General features: G+C 41.7%; 1 protein-coding gene across 3 annotated transcripts in view; it reads right to left on the bottom strand.

Annotated features, from left to right (window-relative positions):
* The window catches only part of rgl2 (ral guanine nucleotide dissociation stimulator-like 2), a 36,043-nt gene extending 20,423 nt beyond the window's left edge, over nucleotides 1-15,620 (bottom strand). The window contains exons 1-5 of one of the 3 annotated variants that reach the window (XM_072393617.1): nucleotides 15,187-15,620; nucleotides 13,147-13,313; nucleotides 2,418-2,465; nucleotides 985-1,068; nucleotides 733-899 (exon numbers count right to left, since the gene is read on the bottom strand). In XM_072393617.1, coding sequence (XP_072249718.1) covers nucleotides 733-899; nucleotides 985-1,068; nucleotides 2,418-2,465; nucleotides 13,147-13,305 — 458 coding nt within the window. In that variant the 5' untranslated portion in view covers nucleotides 13,306-13,313; nucleotides 15,187-15,620. Of the gene's footprint in view, nucleotides 1-732; nucleotides 900-984; nucleotides 1,069-2,417; nucleotides 2,466-4,951; nucleotides 5,119-5,187; nucleotides 5,389-13,146; nucleotides 13,314-15,186 lie in introns of those variants that run through there. The other 2 variants (XM_072393618.1, XM_072393619.1) reach the window with 2 other exon arrangements.
* Between the last annotated feature and the right edge of the window lie 3,832 nt (nucleotides 15,621-19,452).

The raw sequence follows: 19,452 nt of genomic DNA, 5'->3' as shown, positions 1-19,452 counted from the left end.
TGCCCCTTTTCCAGAGAAGCTTTTTATTCATCCTGTTTTTAACTCGCCTGTATCTTCAAATCTATTGCACCTGAAACACAAATGTCACACAGATGCGTGAGGGAAAGCCCTGAAGTGCTAACAGTGGCTAACAATCTATGCCATTAGCAGGTAGGATTGTTTTTGAGACAAAGTTTGGGTAAATCTTCAGTGTGAGTCAGACAAAATGTCCTGGCAACCTCAACTGCCACTCTGAGCTCAAAGCTGATGGACGTTTGATAATTAGCAGCTTCTCTCATCACTTCAACAGACTCAGCTCATACTTTTGAGTAGCTAGCAAGATAAATAACCAGTTGGAGCAGTCCTACAGCAATGTCTCCAGATATTTCTAAATCTTGTCAGCTGATTCTTCATTTTCTTTGCACACCAGGTTCTGGAAGAACTGCACATAAACATGCTCAGCTGCATTTAATTTAAATGCTGTCTGCTTTGTCATCTTTTCCACTAAGCAAATAATCCATATGTAGTGTTATTTGTGGCTTGGTGTCGGTCTGTTATATAAAATATGTTCCTCCAATTTAGAAGAAAATGAACAGTCCTTGTGGAAGAGAAGTCTTTCTGGTCAGGATTAGGCTGATATTTCACAGCCTAACGCGACTCAAAGCCGAACACACAGGAAACCAACAGCTGCTGTAGCTGCTTTGCATCACTACACCAGAAACAGTTGTTTTTAACTCAAACCAAATGTTGTACCTGTCAGTGAGGATGTCCAGTACTCTCTTGGTGGAAGTGAAGGATCGATAGGTGGACAGGAAGATGGTGATGAAGGAGGAGTCTCCCATAGAAAATGAATGAAGGAGGTGCAGCACCAGCTTCTCTTCTGTCCCTGCTTTCACACACTGGGAACGAGTAACTGCAGACTGAAGGACGACAAGAAGAAAGACAGATACTGAAAATACAATGCTTTTATCATCTCAGAAAAAGCGACCGTCACGTGTAACTTACCATCGGACTATTGGGGGCACCATGCTGCTGTTTGACCACAACTGTGTAGATCACGCCATCCTCCTCTTCCTCCACAACAGTGGACTGTATGGCAGAGAAATCACGAACATGAATGCTTATTATGGACACTTAGGACTAAGACTAAATGCAGAAGCAGTGTGTGAAAAAAAAATAACACCCTTATTGCTTTCATAGGAATTACTCTAAGCCAGGAGCTGCTAATCAAATGCACTTGAATAATTGATCATCAGCAAGTGTGAGCACCTCGATGAAAGCAGAATTTTAAGCAGGTGGCTGGGGTGGAGCATTCAGATGTGTGGAAAACAAGGGTGGCTGTAGGTCAGGAGGGCGAATGGTTTATCCTTCACTTTCAGGGTTGCTGGTTCCAAACTTGCATGTGTGTTGAAGTGACCTTGGACAAGATACTGAATCCCACAGGGCCTCTTCAATAAGTTCCTTACTCTTAAATCGCTTTGGACAAAAACTATGAGCTAAATGACTTCAGAAATTATCTTAACAAAGCAACTGTTGCTGTTCATCAATCTGGGAAGGATTATGAGCTCATTTCCATACACTTTGGAGTCCACCATTCTACAGATTATTCATAAGGGGAAAACATTCAGGACAGCTGTCAATCTTCCCAGGAGTGGACGTCCCAGCAAGTTCACCCCAAGGTGAAAAAGCCCAGAGCTACATCTCAGACTCTCCAGGCCTCAGTTAGCATGTTAAAGGTTAAAGGTCATGACAGCACAGTTAGAAAAAGGCTGAACAAGGATGGCTTGTTTGGAAGGGCTGCAGGAGAAAGCCTCTTCTCTCTAAAAAGAACATGGCAGCACAGCTTAGGTTTGCAAAGCTGCATCTGAACAAAGCACAAGACTTCTGGAACAATGTCCTTTGGACAGACCAGAGCAAAGTGGAGATGTTTGGTCCTAATGCACAGCAGCACGTTTGGAGGAAACCAAACACAGCATATCAGCACAAACACCTCATACCAACATAAACCGATGCTGCAAACCTCAATGAGCTGAAGCAACGTTGGAAAGAAGAGTCGGCCAAGAGTCCTCCACAACCATGAGAGACACTGATATAGAAGCTATCATTTGTTAATGCTGAAGGTGGTTCTACTAGATTCTGGATCATAAGGTGTATTTCTGCATATAGACCTGGTAAGGACCAGATGACTGAAGTAAGACCTGAATGAGGGTGTACTTTCTTTTTCACATGCCTGCTTCTGCTCCTCTGAACAAACCCAGTACCCCAGTATAAAGAACAATGCATCGGACCAAGCGTCTTTGAACTCATTTCCTCTACGCTACATGTAGCTCAAACAATCCAGTTATAGCCTCGGGGAAAGTCCCTGACACAGTTACCCCATTGCATACGGGCTCACAGACTCAGTATGAGGGCATGTTACAATGTGCAGGGCTCCTTACCAAATCCAGAGGACAGTACCAGGTGGTCTTCATCAGTGAGGGCTCGGCCTGAGGAAGAGGCACACAACATATGTATTATCTTAAAATAAAATCGCTCTAAATAAGTAAATATACAGGATCAGGGGTATAATCGTTCAGTGTTCAGGAAACCTCCCAGAGCTCTGTGTCCGCACATTGCTGTTAATAAGACTGAAAAGCCTTAAAATATCCCAAAAATTTAATCATTTTTAACATTGGATGCTTTAATGCAATAAAACTCCAAGAAAACAAACTTTAGCATTAGCATTCACTCAAATAATCCTCGGTGGTGCAAACCAGCAGAGCTAACAGCTGTTAGCACAACAAAAAATAATAATAATTCATACTCACGCATACTAGATCCCTTCAATAACCCATCTAAACACCTACAGCGCAGTATGATCATACCCTGACATTTGTCTTGGCAGCATTAGCTCCAAGTCTTGTCAACAACTCCACACTGAAAGACACGGTTCTTGGATCCTGCTGCCCAGGTTAAGTTGCAGACAGCAAGTGAGTCATAGCATGAATATAGAGGGAAGAAGTGTGAGACATGCAGCTGCACTCCAGACACATTCAAATACTGTCAAAACAGCCGGAGAGATAACAGACAGATGACCCATGAAGTCAGTGGAAATGTACTGAACAGCCAAAGTTACATATCACTGATATTATTTCACATACAGATAAACCATAAACTACAGCATTTGGTAAGAGTTAAACCAGTGGGTCAAACTTCAAGCAGCTCACGCATTTTTTCCCTAAGCCTCTAAGATGATTTCATGTGAATAGCTATTTGAAGGAGGCCAAGCTACCCAATATCACACAAAGAGCAAAGATTAAGGTCCAAAAATAAATGCAGATTTGTGCAGATCAAATTTCTCCTCTTTTATATCCCATCACAGGGCGCTCCAACAGCAACGCAACTATCAGAAATCTGAAAAGAGTGTGAAGCCATCATATTTAATGTCAACTTCATTTCACTTTTTAATAGTCTGACTCCTGCATTTCAGGCCTGCAGCACACAAACATGCTGGGCACAAAGGCCGTATCCACAGAAGGGCTTTGAAACAAATGAATGAGAAAACCTTTAGTTTAAAATGGTTAAAAAGGAATCTGCATATTTATTTCTCTGCAGTGTATTACATTATTTAACCATAAAAGAAATCTGGAGGGATTTCGGTGTGTAAAAAGTAACAGAGAGAGAGTCTAAGCTGGATATCTGTGACCTCTGACCCCACATGCGGCGCTGCATCAATACCCGTCATTCATCAATAGCTGATATGACCACATGGTCAAGGCAAGACTGTGGGAACCCTTTGTCATACAAAGTTCCATTCACAAACTTTACTGTGCAGAAAAGAAGCCTGAGGTTAACCTCGATGGACCGTCACACGGTGGAAACGTGTGCTGTGGTCAGACCCATCAGTATTCCAGATCTTTGTTGGAAGAAATGGAGCAAAAGCAGCATCCAGCCTGCTGTCAGCAACCAGTCCCTGCAGCCAGGCTCTGTGATGGTATGGGGTTGGATCAGGGGGCAAAGCTCATTTCCACTTCTGTGATGGCAGCATTAATGCAGAAAAGTTCACTGAGATTTTACAGCAACATATGCTGCCTTCAAGGCCACATCTTTTCCAGGGACATCCAAGCATTGTTCAATGTAAAACCACATTCTGACACATTCCAAAGGCCTGGCTGAGGAAGAAGAGGTACGGGTGCTGGACTGGCTGCCTGCAGTCCCGACCTGTCCAAAACTCTCCAATAGAATGATAAAAATTATATTAAAAAAATTCAAATAAACTGATAAAAGCTTTACTGTGTGTGTGATGCAGTTTAATGCTGCTTGTGTGTTAACAGGACTGAGAGAAACATATCAGTAAGAAGGGCCATTTTACAGTCAAAACAGTACATTTACTTCTGATTCTTTAAGAGCTTTTTGTTGATTTTGAGTAAAACTGTGAGTGTAGGGGAATCCTAATACGGGTTACAGTTTATTGAGTGTTAGAGGAGCTGTTATTGCTTTGCAAGTTTTTGTTAAAGGGTGGGGCTGCTCCTCTGTTTCCATACGGATCACAATATTAGACTCAGACACTTTTCATTCATGCTTTCAGACTTTTTTCTGGATTAAACATGCATGAGCAAAGCGCTGCGTGACGTCTTTCAGGGCGTCTGGTGCAATCTGCAGACCATTTTAGACCTGAGTCAGACACCTTGTTCTGGAATACACACGGGCAGCACCTTGGAGACGCACTTTCTGGTAACAAATACTCCAAAAACACAACATCCTCTAAAACTTTCTGGCTCTTAATTGACTTCTCATTAAGAAATTCTCACCCCCCCGAGTTACATTTTCATTCATAGTTGCAAGTTAGCTAGAAAATGCTAATTCAACGTCAGAGAACATGATAAAAAACATATTCGCAGCAGCAGAGCCATGTGGTTTCCCCCTGTTTAAGTCATGCTTTAATAATGTGTAATAAGCCCATTCTGCCCTCTGTTAGCCTCTTTCAGATTACCTTGACTCGACTTGTTCGAAGGTCAGTACTTCCAGCAGACGATCCTTGCATTGAAAAAGGATCCTACTGTAACAAATGCTGTAGCATGTGTGCAAAACCTGTTATTCTACCCATCTGTTCTGTCTCTGCTGGCTTCTAAGCAAACCAGTCTACGATTGTATCTTTCCAAAGAACTCCGCTCAAACACAGACGGTCAAAAAGAAAGAAACAAACAAGAAAATGGTGACAAAAGTTACCTTTTCCTGGGCAAGTCCAGACAGGTAGAAATCCCTGAGCTTCCTGGAAGTCTTCAGGATGAAGGCAAAAAGAGTATTTTCATTTTCTCCTTTACTTCTCATCTGCTGTTCACTCTTTCCCAAACCTCTCCTAATTCCAGTGGCGGTTGACCTAGATGTGTATGTTTACGTCCGTATGACTCGCTATGGCTTGGGGCTTTGTATTACACACCTGAAACAGGACCTAAGTCCGGCCCCTACAAGGCTTCATCATGTGGACACACCCATTACACACACACATGCAAACGCACACACACACACACACACTGCAAACAAAGATTCGTTGATAGGACAACGCTTATTTGCAGTGAAACACTTTTTACTCGCAGACATACAGATATGCATGTAAAAGACTTCACATGGAGGCCCAGTGTTCACACAATCAAAGGCCTTCATCAATGGACATGTGTAAGCACACACACACACACACACACACACACACTGAGAGACAAAGCCCTGAAGCTATTTCCAGAACAATGCCCCCTCTTTTCCAATCTCCCCTCGCTCTCCTGCTCTCTTTCCCTTATGGATGACCTTCCCAGTGGCCGATGAACCAATTTGGCTGTTTATCTGATTTGATACAACACATCAGTTAACAGCTTAGCTGCCCTCAAGCCTCATATGGTAGATTTTAAGCCTGATCTACTGTTTGAACAGGTGTAATGTCTTGAAACAAGAGGTAATAAATAATCAGATAAACCAGGAAGCACCGTGTTTATTCAAGGGGGCTAATGACATCGCTGAGTGAACTCATCTCAAGGTAAATGGAGCTTTTCCCAGGTTTTTTGTGAATGACAGTCAGCCTGTTAGCAGCGAACAAACAGTCCAATCATTAAAGCAGCATTCTGGGTACAACACTCATCACTCAATTAAAAATACTGCTTTTCCTAATGTGCAACAAAGCAGCTGCATTCATATATATCAAACAGACTAAGAGAAAACCCATCTTCAGAGTGAAATGACATTATATTTCTCCCCATAAAGTATTTATGTTCACAAGCTAGTCCTGAGCTTTGCCTGACTGCAGGTAAACAGCACCAGCATACCAATTTATTTGGGTTTTATGGAAACCAAAGACTGGAGTTACCAACAACAAAGTGGACAGGAACTCTGCTTGCTTCTATATCTTCTTTGTTTCACATATTAGATTTGAAAATGTCTCTTTGCTACGTTTTCTGTTGCACATCTCTGATTTGGCTGCTGGCTTTCAGGCTTTTCCCATCTACACTGGGATTATTAGCTGCAGCCACGGTTAGCTTTTACTCCACTGATGCCACTAAATCTTAGAAACATCTCAGAAGATTGAGCTGCTATTAGCAAGCAGATTGGGGGAGAAATGTTGGTATCTGTTAGGTAGCATTATGGAAAAGGTGCGGCTACATCTTAACCTGTGAGTTATGAGATAAGATATTTTATTGTCTTCCGTGAGAAGCAAGAATAATGTTTGATTGTTTGACCGGAGGAGGGTCCAGCTCCCTCCTGACACCAGTGAAAGCCGTCATCAGAGTGAGAAAGACTTTTACAGTAATGCTATCCCGAAAGAAGTAATTATAACAATAATTTAAAACTTATAGCTTCAGCATTCAGCTAAAATGAGCATTTTGCATCCAAAAAAGCTACGCTAAACTTAAAAGAACTGTCGTTATTTCTGCTTATAAGTCTGATATAACCTCTTATTTGACCTTTGTAAAAGCTTTGTTCATTCATTCATCTTACAGCAAACATTAAAACTTATAATTCTGTAGTTTAAAAGCAAAACTCACTGATACAACCCAGATTATATAAAAAATAAAAATGTTATTCTCCTCTTCGTGTTGGAAAGGTTACCTTCAGCTATTAATGTGATATTTTCCATAGGATTAGGTTTATAAATTCATCCTTTTAGGAAACTCAAAGAACAAAAGAAAAACTAATTTCTTCTCCATCAACAGGTTTTTTTTACTTTTAGAGATTTAAAACAGGAATAAATTAACACATACACAAACAAATAAAAGCAGAATTGAAACGTTCTTATCTTGGGTTTATTAAAATCACCTCAGACTGATATGGTTCAGCTGTGAATTTGGTGTTATAGAAGCAGGTGAAGGCAGTTAGATGGCAGCAGCTCAGAGATGACACGGTTTTAAATATAGCCCACCTATAAATACCATTTCTTTTACATATCTAATGCCCCCCAAAGGCAGAGTTTCACAGAAAAGACGGAAAGGTGATGTAAAGTTGTCACTCATCACTTGTCTGACAGTGTTCCACTCGGACTTCGTCACAATCCCAAAGGAAACTGGCCTTTGCTCGTATTCCTGACAAACAGCATATTGAGATGCTATTTGGAGATAAAAGTGAATTCAGTGGAGCACCAGTCTTCTGAAACCAGGTTGAATCTGGGTCAGAGAAGCCAGGCTCTTCTGAAGAGGAGCATTTTACCAGATGTGTAGCTGCTGTGAGTGACATGAGTTCATCCGAAAATTTCAAAAGTATTGTTCAGCAAATTATTAAGTATTTTTTTTTCCAAAACACAGTTGGGATCTCCTCTGAGGGCCCGAAGCCCTCCTTTTCTTAAAGTTCCCCCACCCCCGGCTACATACAGGAAGCACATAATAAGTGGAAACAAACACAGGAAGCAGGACATGCTGTCGTGTTGAGAAGCAATTTTTCTTCCCCTCTCCTTCTATCACACGCTGAAGCTGGATGAACTTCTCCTGAAGTCAGGAAGCAGAACCTCCATTTTACACCCCCACACCATAGCACCCGACCCCAGTCTTCAACCTGCTCCACCCATAAAGTTGGGCCTCTGCTGGTGCAGAAAACTTTAACTTTGAACAACTAAAACCCTGCTGACGTCCTTATTTTTCTGTCCAGTACAAGTCGTTCCTCTGAACCGGGGGCTTAGGTCATAAATACATCTTCTGAAGCTTTATTTAAAGACAGCCATTGTTTTTTAAGTGATCTGCAAACCCGACCCCTTCCTTCCTATCTTTTTTCAGCTCCTCTGCTCACGCTTTCATCTACGTAACCCTCCACGCTCTCTAACTACTTTTCTCAAGCAAAACTCCTCTCACCTACATAATAGTTGTCATGCCAGGTCTGTGTGATTTATTTTGGTCTTACTGTCGTCATCCTAATTGTTTTCACTTGTGCATCACTGTCTTCCCCTCTGTTTAGTGTATTTATACCCCAGCCTTTGTGTTGTTCGTTGCCTGTTCGTCTTGTCATTTGTCAGTCGTTCAAGCATTTATACCAAGTCTAGTTTTCACATTTTAGTACGTACGTGTTGTACGAATATGCCCCAAACCGGGGGACACAAATGCAACAGATTTCCAAAATCAGTTTAATCAGTCCAAGGTTTGGTACACGGGCAGGCAAAACCAGATAAGGCAAAGGTACAAAATCTCTGGTTGTAAAACATGCAAAGGCGTCAAAAACATGAAAACTACACTAAACAGAGGGGAAGACAATGATTCACAGGTGAAAACAATAAGACTGTGACAGGAAGTGACTACCAAAATAAAGCAGGAGCAAAGAACACACACATAGACCTGGCGTGACAGTAATAATGTAATAATTACAATAAACTGAGCTGACTGCAGTGCTTCTGTAATTATAAATGTTCCTCATCATCTACACAAAACCACAGGATGAAATGTACAGAAATGTCACGTCCCCATCAGGATTTCAGGATGTTTCTCCAGCGTTTGACAACAGGCGTTGCCAGAAGAATTAAAAAGTATTGATTGTGCTGCAACAATTAAACTGCACTTATGTTGGACTTTTATGTGGGTTTGCAGCTGTTTAAAATTACATTCTACAAAAAGACTAATAGGCTTCATCTAATGTGCTCCTACTGTGCTGTTTCACCAGCCTTGTATAGATCTTATTTACATATTACTACACAATATAAAATACTACTTTATTACCAAAGTTAGAGAAAGTAAACCAAAAAAATTCCCAATAAGCGTGACGATAAAATAATGAAGTACGGCTTTGAACAGCTTTGTCTTCCTTCATAAGGGATTATCCATTGTTTCCAATAAATGAGGAAGTAAAGAAAGCACTGACACTTTCTCATATTGGCAGCTACTTAAAAACATCCAGGTCATTTCACTCTGAAGAAAGAGATTATTTAGCCACACTCCACAGCTCTTTAAACAATCCGACCCTGTCAGGTTTGAGGCCAGCTACTTTCATTTTTGCAAGGCACTTTGGAGTTTGCCTTTTAATCCTGAGCACTTTTGTTCCTATTAAGCATTTGGATCCTTAAAAATATGTTTAAAAATACCAGATCTTTCATTAACTTTAGCTACTCTAAAGCTAATTGAATGAATCCTTTCCTCCTGTAACACTGACTGGAGGAATATTTGGATGTAGACACCCAAACTTTATCCCCATATCTGTATATGACTGTTAAGCATTTAATACCAAAACCATTTGCATTAATGTGCTGCTACAAAAGACGTCACTTTTTTGGGAAGAATTTGCTAAACATTCTGGAAACTGGCAGTAGACATGTGTTTCTATTCAATAGCAGTACAGGCCGATTATATTAGGTTGCTAACGTTCATTTAAAGGGGAACTATTTAAACCTAGATCTTATCTCTGGCGTTTATTTCTTTACGTATATCCATATAACAGCTCTCCTAGAGCCACAAGTAGCCACATAACAGCAGCTATGAGCTAACAGAGCTATAGCACACGTTCATTCATTCATTCTTCTTAAAGTATTGGTGAAATAAAGACAGATAATGCCTTATTTAGAGGCTGCATCGTCTAAGCCCCGTTCACTCCGTTATATGGATCTCCAGTTATCTAAATATCTTCCGAAGGACGCCGACTTTCACCAAACTGTTCTCAGTGAGTAGATGAACGTATTTTTGTCACTCAATTTGGTTCCCAAAGGAGAAAACTGTTTCTATTACAGTTCTACTTATATTATACATGGAGGACCCCATTCCAGTTCCAGCATCTATCACAGGAGGTATGTCACCTTTGCACACAATAACTCAAGTCAGCGGACAAGTTCACGTATTCACAACAAATGTCCAGGTGCACAGTCACCTGGTGAGAGCTGCACATCCACTGACAGTAATGCTGACAACACAGGACCCCACCTGAGCCTTGTGGACTTCATGCATAAGCATGCAAATTCATCCCAAATGTGTTGCATGGATCAGGGGACACACTAAAATTCTTCCACATTGATGTGGGAACATTTTTCTTCTGTTTTCTGCACAGAACAGTTGTTAAAACTGTAAAATGAGATGGACGAATTCCCTTGTCAGCAGAAGCTTTGGCTATTATCAAAGAGGCCATATCACGCTTGTAGGGTTTTCTCTTTTTATCTTATGTGTAACATTGTTTTTGTGCATGTCAAAGATCTGTAAAGTCACAAAGTCCTCATCAAGAGCTTTTTCTTTTCTCCGCCACAAAAGACATTTTCCCTAAACTGCCTGGAATGACTCATTTGCAGTCAAGCCTTTTCTTCTTGGATGCGATGACATCACCATGAAACCATTTCCATAACTCCTGCCAACTGGCCTGTTTGGAACAACTTGAATTAAGACTGAGCTGTTGCATTTTATCATTTTTTATCATCGAGCTGTCTAATCAGAGCAGACTCAGCCTTTTGGCCCTTAAAGAGAGCTTAAGTACTTCAGAAAGAGGGTGACCTGCAGAAGTATAGCCTGAATCTGAAGATGAACTTCATCTGTGGGCACTTTAAATTTGACAGACCTTGGCCTAAACCAGAAAATTAGGCCCAGACCACATGCATAAATTTGGTCATAGAAGGTATATACCACAATTCACCTTAAACTAGCTTAAAAGTCAGCTAATATCAGTCCCCATGTCACCATCTAAGAGAATAATGGTTTCCTTCAGTTAGCCAACATAGAAATAATCTGTTGTTTGACACAATTATATCCATTTTGTCCTGCAAAAAGTTCAAGAATGTAAAGTATGTTATCGCCATCGGTTCATGCATTCTGACTCACACAGGTTTTTCTCATGAAATAATGAGCAGGCAGCCTGTATTGGATTTCACTTGATAGAATGCCCATGGAGAGAGCCTGTGATACTGAATACTGTTTATGGTGAGAGCAGGTGTACACTGCATCGACTGGCCAAACCACCACATTCATTATTTACTGTGGAGCCCAGCAGCTGACATGTGACATGAACTCAGAGGAAGTCTGACCAATCGGAAAGAGAGTCAGAGCAGCTTCCTTTTTCTTTTAGCTGTAAGAAGTTTCTCGAAGTTGAACCAATGAGCCATGTGCAGGTCACATGTGGCTATTAATGACAGCAACAAAATTACAGTCTGAAAGCCTAAAAACAACATCCAACAGTGTGTAAAAGCTCACACAACAGACATCTGGTCAGTCTCAACAAACCTCACTCACAGGTCACTAAACATTAACAGAGGTGAATTATCCCGATAAACTACCTCTGCATGAACCCTTCAACTTCCACATTCACGTTCATATAACACTCCCTGAAGTCAGTGTATATCGTTGCTGAAGTGCATTATGATAAAGCAGTTTCTTCAACTAAAGAAAAGCACTATCATGCAGACACGTGCCGAGCAGTTAAATAAGGCTCTACAACTCAATCTACAACTCTGAGATGCTAACTGTTGACGTCAACATGCTAACAGGCTAACAAAGACAATGCTAATGTGACAATGCTCAGAATGCTTATCACTTCTGTAGCCTGCAAACGTATGCTAAGTGTTAAATAAGTCTTAAACATAAAGAATGGATGAAATATTTGGTAAAAAAAACAAAGACTGAACATGTTTTGACACTTGAAATCAAGTAAGACCTATGACTCCAGATGATCTGTCAAAATTAATACATTTTGTGCAGTGTCATTGTGTGTATATTTAATTTCAACATTTTCAACAAGTGTTAAGATTCACAAGAAACAAAAAGTGTTAACCTCACGGTAGAACTATGAGGTTAGTAGTTAACTCAGCAAGAAGTTTGGGCTGTGGCCCTTCTTTGAGTGCAAATTAACCTGATCATGCAACATTCTAAATTGTCCGTCGGTATGACTGTAAAAGTGCATGCTTTATTAGCACTGTGATAGACTGGCAACGTTTCTTACCTTGTGGCAGCTGGGATAAGCACCAGCCCCTTCAACCCTGAGCAGGATTAAACAGTAGGATGGATGAATAAATGAATGCATGGATGGATGGGGGGAAATTTGTTGTGAAACAACAGTTTGGACTCACAGTCTGAATCAAGATGAACAGGCAGGTGTGACCAAATGACACTGTTTCTGTCTATTTAAATACATATCTATTTCAACCAGCTTGTATTTCCATAATTACATTGGTTAGTTTAATCTTTTTCTTGATTTGTGGTTTGGTCTTTAAGATAAAAGAATAAAAAAAACTTGCTGATTTGAGTCTGTAAACCTATTTGCTTGATAATTTTGCTCAGTTTCCATCTGTGTAACTGTCTGAAATAGTTAATCTTTCACTGACTGTGTTATCAGACTGAAAAAGCAGAAAACTAAGTCAGAAATCTTCTTCTCTGCCTTTCTGTCTGAATCACACTGGCATAATTCCCTCAGGGGTTTCTGAAAACCAGTCTACCGCATCTGCTGTTTATTCAACAACAAACTGGTAGTTGAATGCAGCTCATGTGGTTTCATGTGACACTGCTCTAAATGCTGTTAGCTGTGGAGACCGGTGGAGCCATAGCAAATGAAAAGTTCTCCTAATCCCCTCACAGCTCTGCTAAATCATGTTATCCTGTGAACGTCAGAAAATCTATGACGCAGAAGAACACACACACGCCATGAACCACCATGAACATGCACAGAACAAAGCTGTGACATACGCAGCTTCATCTCTCAAAGTTGGAACGCTGCACCAGCATGATGAATGGGTTTCAGTGAGGCTGGAGGAAAAAGCACACCCACCTGTGAAGTTTCCAATTCATCGCTGAGTCGCCGCCTCCCTAACTGGTTGCTTGGGGTTCCTCCGTCAGGTGATAAGGGTCGGTAGCCAATGAGAGGCACTTCGTTTGACTCCACCCCCGGCAGGTTATAGCCACCTGTTCGCATGTTACGGGGGAGCATGGTGCCAGCTGCCACAGATGGGAAGAACACAGAACAATAAGTGTGTCACTGGCAGGCATTTAGCATGAATATTTCTGTATGTTCAGGAACTAACTCGATATTCTGAAATCAAACAACAGAACACATGATCTGATGCAGGTCTGCTTCCTTCCTTCCAGCGTGTACATTTCTTTCTTCTGTTCTTTTTATTTTGAGTATGGCCCTATTTTGGCTCGATCTACACCTTTCTCACATGGCCTTGTTTTGGATGCCTTTTAAATGCAGACATATAGGTAGATCCAGTAAAAGACGGCTTATTTTCTGTGATTAAATTAGTCTTGAACCAGTACCTAAGTGCATGCCAGTCATGTTATAAGGGCTGCAACCAACAACAACATTTGCCTGTTAAAATCCCGCAGTGTGATCACATACAATGTTAATTAAATGAAATTGATCTCAGTACTCAAATAAATGATAGGACTAATCAGGTACCAAAACATAAAGAGCCTTTATTGTCCTTGTATATTGTTCAACAGCATTTTCTTAAACAATCCCCTGAAGGTGCAAAGATATTCTTCTTAAATGCGTTCATACTGGCGACAAACATACTTCAATATGCAAAGAAGAAGAGTGCAAAGTTGTAATAAGTGCAGCTCATTCACATGTGAAACATAACTAAGTGTCCTAACCTGACCTGCTAAAGGTCCACAGTGGCTGAAATCCCAGAAGAAGCTTTGCTTTGCTGAAAATTTCAAACTAACAAACACAGAAGCTAATGCTAGCCTGCAGGCCTCGGCTGATTTGTTTAGCGCACTCACTGTGCTGCACTATAGGTCTGGATTTGCATAGCAGCCCTTCCTTCCTTTTGCCTTTCCCCTTTGGTATTTGGAGGGCCATGGAGATAAACATCAAGTAAGCACTGTTTGTGTAAAGGAGGTGTAGGAGGGAGAGAGATGTACAGGCTGATATAGTGTGAGCGCCATGGAAATGTCAGATGCACACTCCGATAGAAGGATATGAACCGAAGGCATTTTAATGAAACCTATATCATCTGTGCAGGTAGTGCATGGCATGTTAATAAAGGCTATGTTTAATTTTGATTCCTCTCTTGAGAATACATGCAGAACGGCTGCAAGCTTGGCACTGCAACAGAAAATCAACTGAAATCCACCCGACAGAGTCTGCTAATGCTATCTTCCAGGTAGAAATTACCTTCAGTCGAGGCACTGGACCTTCTGTCACATGGCTTTGGATAAGAAAACAGCAGCTTAAGAAGCTTCTTGTGTGAAAAAAATGTCTGCCCTTTCTTCTCTTTTTTGAACCAAACTCGTGCAGCTTTGTTGCATTTGTGCAACTCTTACTGTCTCTTACATAACCCTGTGATTGCAGTTAGTTTGCAATTTTGCTCTTTATATTCTTGCCCAAGAATGCAAATTTTCAGTCTGCATCAGGAAGGGAAAATACAAGCTGGCTGGATGGGAAATGCATTAACTCTGACCAACGGCTATGCAGAGCTCTGAAAGGCTGCTATTCAGAGGCTCTGACCAAAGCAAACAGCCCACATATGACTGAGGTATACACACACATAAAGCTTTAACTAGGCTGCAGTAAAGTCACAGCCCATAAAGCTCTTTTTTTGCTCAGTAAATGCGGCCAAAGGGTGGTGCTGCAGACATGTTCAGTGCATAGGATTGTGCCAGGACGACAATAAAGCCCAACAATATGACGGCTGTGAAAGTTTGAGCGTGCTGACACTCCCATCAAAGCAAACAACAGTGAACGATGACAGTTTCTTCCTACTCTGACTCTCTCAGTGATACGAAGGCCATGCATACATAATAAAACAGAAGATTATTAACCAAACACAGGAAGAGAAATGGAGGAAGCTGCACTTAAACTTACTGATAGATAAGTGTCATTCGCAGGACGTCAGCTATCCAACTGTTGGCAGCTGGATTGGAGACAGCATTGGATGACCGCCGCTGGATCGATGGTCGGCTCAGCTGAGGAGAGTCGCGCCCATCTGTGCCACCGTCGTCGCCGACAACGACAAGGGAGTCTCCGTCCGCCGCCTGCCCCCCCGCCCAGTCTATCCCCTCTATCAGGGTCCCCACACTGTTCGTCTGTCCAGCCTTCAGCAGCTGATAGCGCACTTCGGAGTGACTGCGAACTCCCTCCTCCCCGCCTTGCTCCCCCGAACGTCGCAGTTCCTGTATGTTGTGCACTCAGTGCTGTGGCAACAAATCCGTCGCTCCGGGTGGTTCACAGAGTGAGGACACCGCACGCTGCACCACACCGCCAGCAGCGCGTCGCTCCTGCGAGGTGATGTGACCTCAGAGACCAGGCGAGAGACGCACTGACCGCGCAAGAACGCGGCTACGCACGGCCAGCCCGCGCACGCAAACACACATGGATTTTTTTTTTATTGACATAATAAGTTCTCAAAGCAACTGGAACTTTATTAGATTGCTTGAACAAACCTGGTGCTTCTTTCAAGCTGTTACATGATAAAATTAAACTTCCAAACCTAATAAAGAGCAAACATTGACTTCATAACGTCTGAACCATGTCTGGACATATTTGTTCTCACCAACTTCATTGTATTTAGTAAAATAAAGAAATGTGGAATGTAGTGACAGGAATGCAGACAGAAAAGTTGGGGAAATTGAAAAAAAAAGAAGAAACTTTCGATGATTTTGTATTCATCAGATTAGTTGGTGCCAGGATTGGGTACAAAGGGGCTTCCTTTGCACCAAACACTTCAGTCTTTCCAAGCAAAACTGGGTCATGGCTCATCACTTTGTGCCAAACTCTGTCAGATAATTATCAGTAAGTCACAAAGAATATTCCTCAATGCTATTTTTCAGCATCTACAGAGCAGAATATTGTGAACAGATTCAGGGAGTCTGGGGAAATCTGAGTGTTTGAAGGCCAAGGACAGAAAGCACTGTTGGATGAGCTCGGAGCCCTCAGGCAGCACTGCAGGAGAAACCGTCAGGCCCCCATGATCCATACAGCCACATGGGCTCAGGAGGAGCTGGGAAAAGCATTTCCACTCAACACAGTCCACGGCTGCATCCAGAAATGTGACCTGAAGCTGTATCACACCAGCAGGAAGCCATATATCAGCTCTGAGCAGAACCACGGCCCAGTTCTCTGGACTCCAGCTCATCTCAGATGGACAGAAAGACAGTGGACACGTGTTCTGTGGGCAGATGAGTCCACGTTTCAGCTGCTTCTGGGAAAAACTGCTGAGAAAGAGCATCCAGGCTGTTATCAGAGAAAGGTTTAAAGCCAGCATCTGTGATGGTCTGGGGCTGCATCAGAGTCCAGGGCATGGAGGGCTTCATCTGGGTGAAGGTACCACTGATGCACAGCTGGATGTTGGAGTTCTGGCACCACAGCATGGCTTCATACACTCAGAGTGTGTGAGCTCGGCTGCCTGCCTGCAGTCCACATCTGTCTCCTAATGAAAATGTTGGAGCATCATGAAGAGGAGAACCAGACAACAACAACAACCACGGATGGTTTATTAGTTTAATCACACCTGTTTCCTGGTAATCACTCTCCTACGGTCACTGAACTCATCAGCCCTCCCAGTACTTATGGCTCTCCAGTCACCTCAGTCAGTTGCCAGATGCTTATTGTTGCTGTTGTTGGAATACTTTGTGGTTTCTGCGTTGGCCAGTAAGTTACTTTAAGTTTTTTTTAAATAAACATATTCAGAAAATATTGCCATTATTTATTTGTGTCATCCTTGTTATCTTCATATTATTATTATTATTGTTATTATTATTATTATTATAATTATTATTATAATTATAATTCCAGACAAAGCGTTTGTTGACAAATGAAAATCTACACATTGCCTGTATGAAGTTTTCCTTTTTCTTTTCTTTTTTTGATAGAAGTGGTTAGGTCTCGATAAGTATAAACTTCTAACTTCTTTAAACCACTTGGCTGTAGTTTATTAACTTTTTGGCTCATTTTTCAGAAGCAACCACTTACTGTCACCGGCAGTCTTTGCCTCCTTCCTCTGGTCGTCCTGCATTTGGGTCCAAACCTCTGCTTTAACATGAATCCTGGCATGCTGAGCCCATGAAATCTTATATCAGCAGAATTGGGCACAGATTCCTTTAAAAAACTCCAAATGATAACTGAAAAAACCTTTTATACAGCAAGTTCAGGCGATACTCACTGGTTCCTCCTCATCTATAAAGTGCTTTTTTTAGTATATTACTATGATACCTTAAAGAGCTGCTTCACTACACAGATTCAGACTCGCTTTACCGCCTGGTTTTACTTCCTGACCCATGAGCTGAATCTGAACTTGGAAGAAAATGCTTTTTAATTTGGCATTTAGTCTGGAACATACTGCAGTATCTCCTTAAAATCACAGCAGTTTTATATTTTGGACATGTTAATAACTTAATTTTCAACCTCTCAGCCTCCACTCGTGTTATTTACAGCCATGGTGGATTCGATCTATTCTTTTTTCATTTTGAAGATTTTCTTAATTGAATGTTTTTCATTTTATACTTAATTTATTTATCATTATAGCTTAATTATTTTATCCAACAAATCATCCTCGCTCATCGGGGAGTTTAATGAAACGTCCATTTCTCTCAGCTAATCAAAGGTTGGGTCACGCAGGCAGCAGGTTCAGTAAGGAAACCCAGACTTCCCTCTCCCAAGTGACGCTGTGCAGCTCCTCCTGGGCTGGGAACGCCCCCCCCCCAACCCTTAGGCATTCCCAGCCCAGCAGGGACACTCAATTCCTCCAAAGAGTTTTGGGCTCTCTTCTTAGTTGGATGTTCCAGAGAAACCTCCACATGGAAATAACCACGAGGCAGCTCAAATCAGATGACCAGTCCACCTCAGCTGACTCCTTTTGATGAGGGGGGGGGGTAGTAACTGTGCTTTAACTCGGCCACCGTCTGAAGAGGTCTAATGATTGTTATCTAAATAACTGTGTTAGTGTCTTTTTCTCTTCCTTTCTTTCTCTTTTCTCTTGCCTTTGTAAATGAATCAGTGTTTTTGGAAATGAGGTCATCAAATACTCTCTCTGTTCCTGTCATTTTCACATTCATAAATCTGGGAGGCGTTGGGGCTGGACCAGAGATGGATGAATCAAAGTAAAAGTAAGAGAGCAGCAGCAGCAGCAGCATCCCGACTTGTCTTCACGTAAGGTTCAAGACCCAAAATATTTTCAAAATCTTCTGTACAGGGCACAAGAGTGGGGTGAAGTCATTTTCTGTGACCTTCCAGTCACGAGATCTCAACCCAGAGGAAAATCTCTCCTCTGGAAACATCTTCTGGGGTATCTGAGATGTGCCTCGCACCTGTTCTGTAGGACTGTGGTGGAATTACACTTTACTAAGTCTTCTTACGTTGCCTTTGTGTATGTCTGATTCCTCCAATCATCTGACTCAGCTTTGACCCTTGGGGTAATGACAGTGATCATGTTATTCTCAGAATGTCTGATTAATGGCAGCTCATGATTTTATCAGTGCAGGGTTGCTTTGATGTGGTTATTGCAACCTTCCTCTGCTGCTGCAAGGTTAAAGGGGTTCATTTGTATGGGCCGTCTTGTCACTGCGCTGAAACTCTCAAACTTAACTTTCTCACTTACCCATACAGTGAAAAATGGCTAGAAACAACATATATTACAATGTAATGTGCAAAGATTACATTAGATAATGCCAATACTTCAACATGAGCTTGGGAGACTGTTGTGATCATGGTCAAAACAAGCTGTATGAGCTTCGGGGAGTTAAACTGCAGAGATACGGTGTTTCTTTGGTATCTTATTGTTCTTGTCTTCGGGCCTTTACTCAAAAACATTCAGTGTCTGCTCACTGATCATCCGTCAGACTGGTTGCAGCACGGTGGCGCTCCTGGTATTTGCTCGCCACCCAGTGGTCACATGCGGAAAATGGCATTTTCACCTTCTCTTTCATCTGCCAGGGGCCATTTTGAACCCAACAGCTGTGTTGCACATTTAGTCGTGCGAGAAATGAGTAATACAGAAACAAAGAAGGAACCACAACAGTTTACGTGCTAAGGTGATCTGTTTACCCTGTAATATTCTAAACATACCCAATTTGGATGTTTTTGTTTTGTTTGTGACGCTCTTCATGCATTTGATATTTTTTCGAAGCAGTTGAA

Source organism: Leuresthes tenuis, unplaced genomic scaffold, assembly GCF_036924035.1.
Source record: "Leuresthes tenuis unplaced genomic scaffold, fLeuTen1.0.hap1 SCAF_10, whole genome shotgun sequence".
Taxonomy (NCBI): Eukaryota; Metazoa; Chordata; class Actinopteri; order Atheriniformes; family Atherinopsidae; genus Leuresthes; species Leuresthes tenuis.
This window is presented reverse-complemented; position numbering and strand designations above follow the sequence as displayed.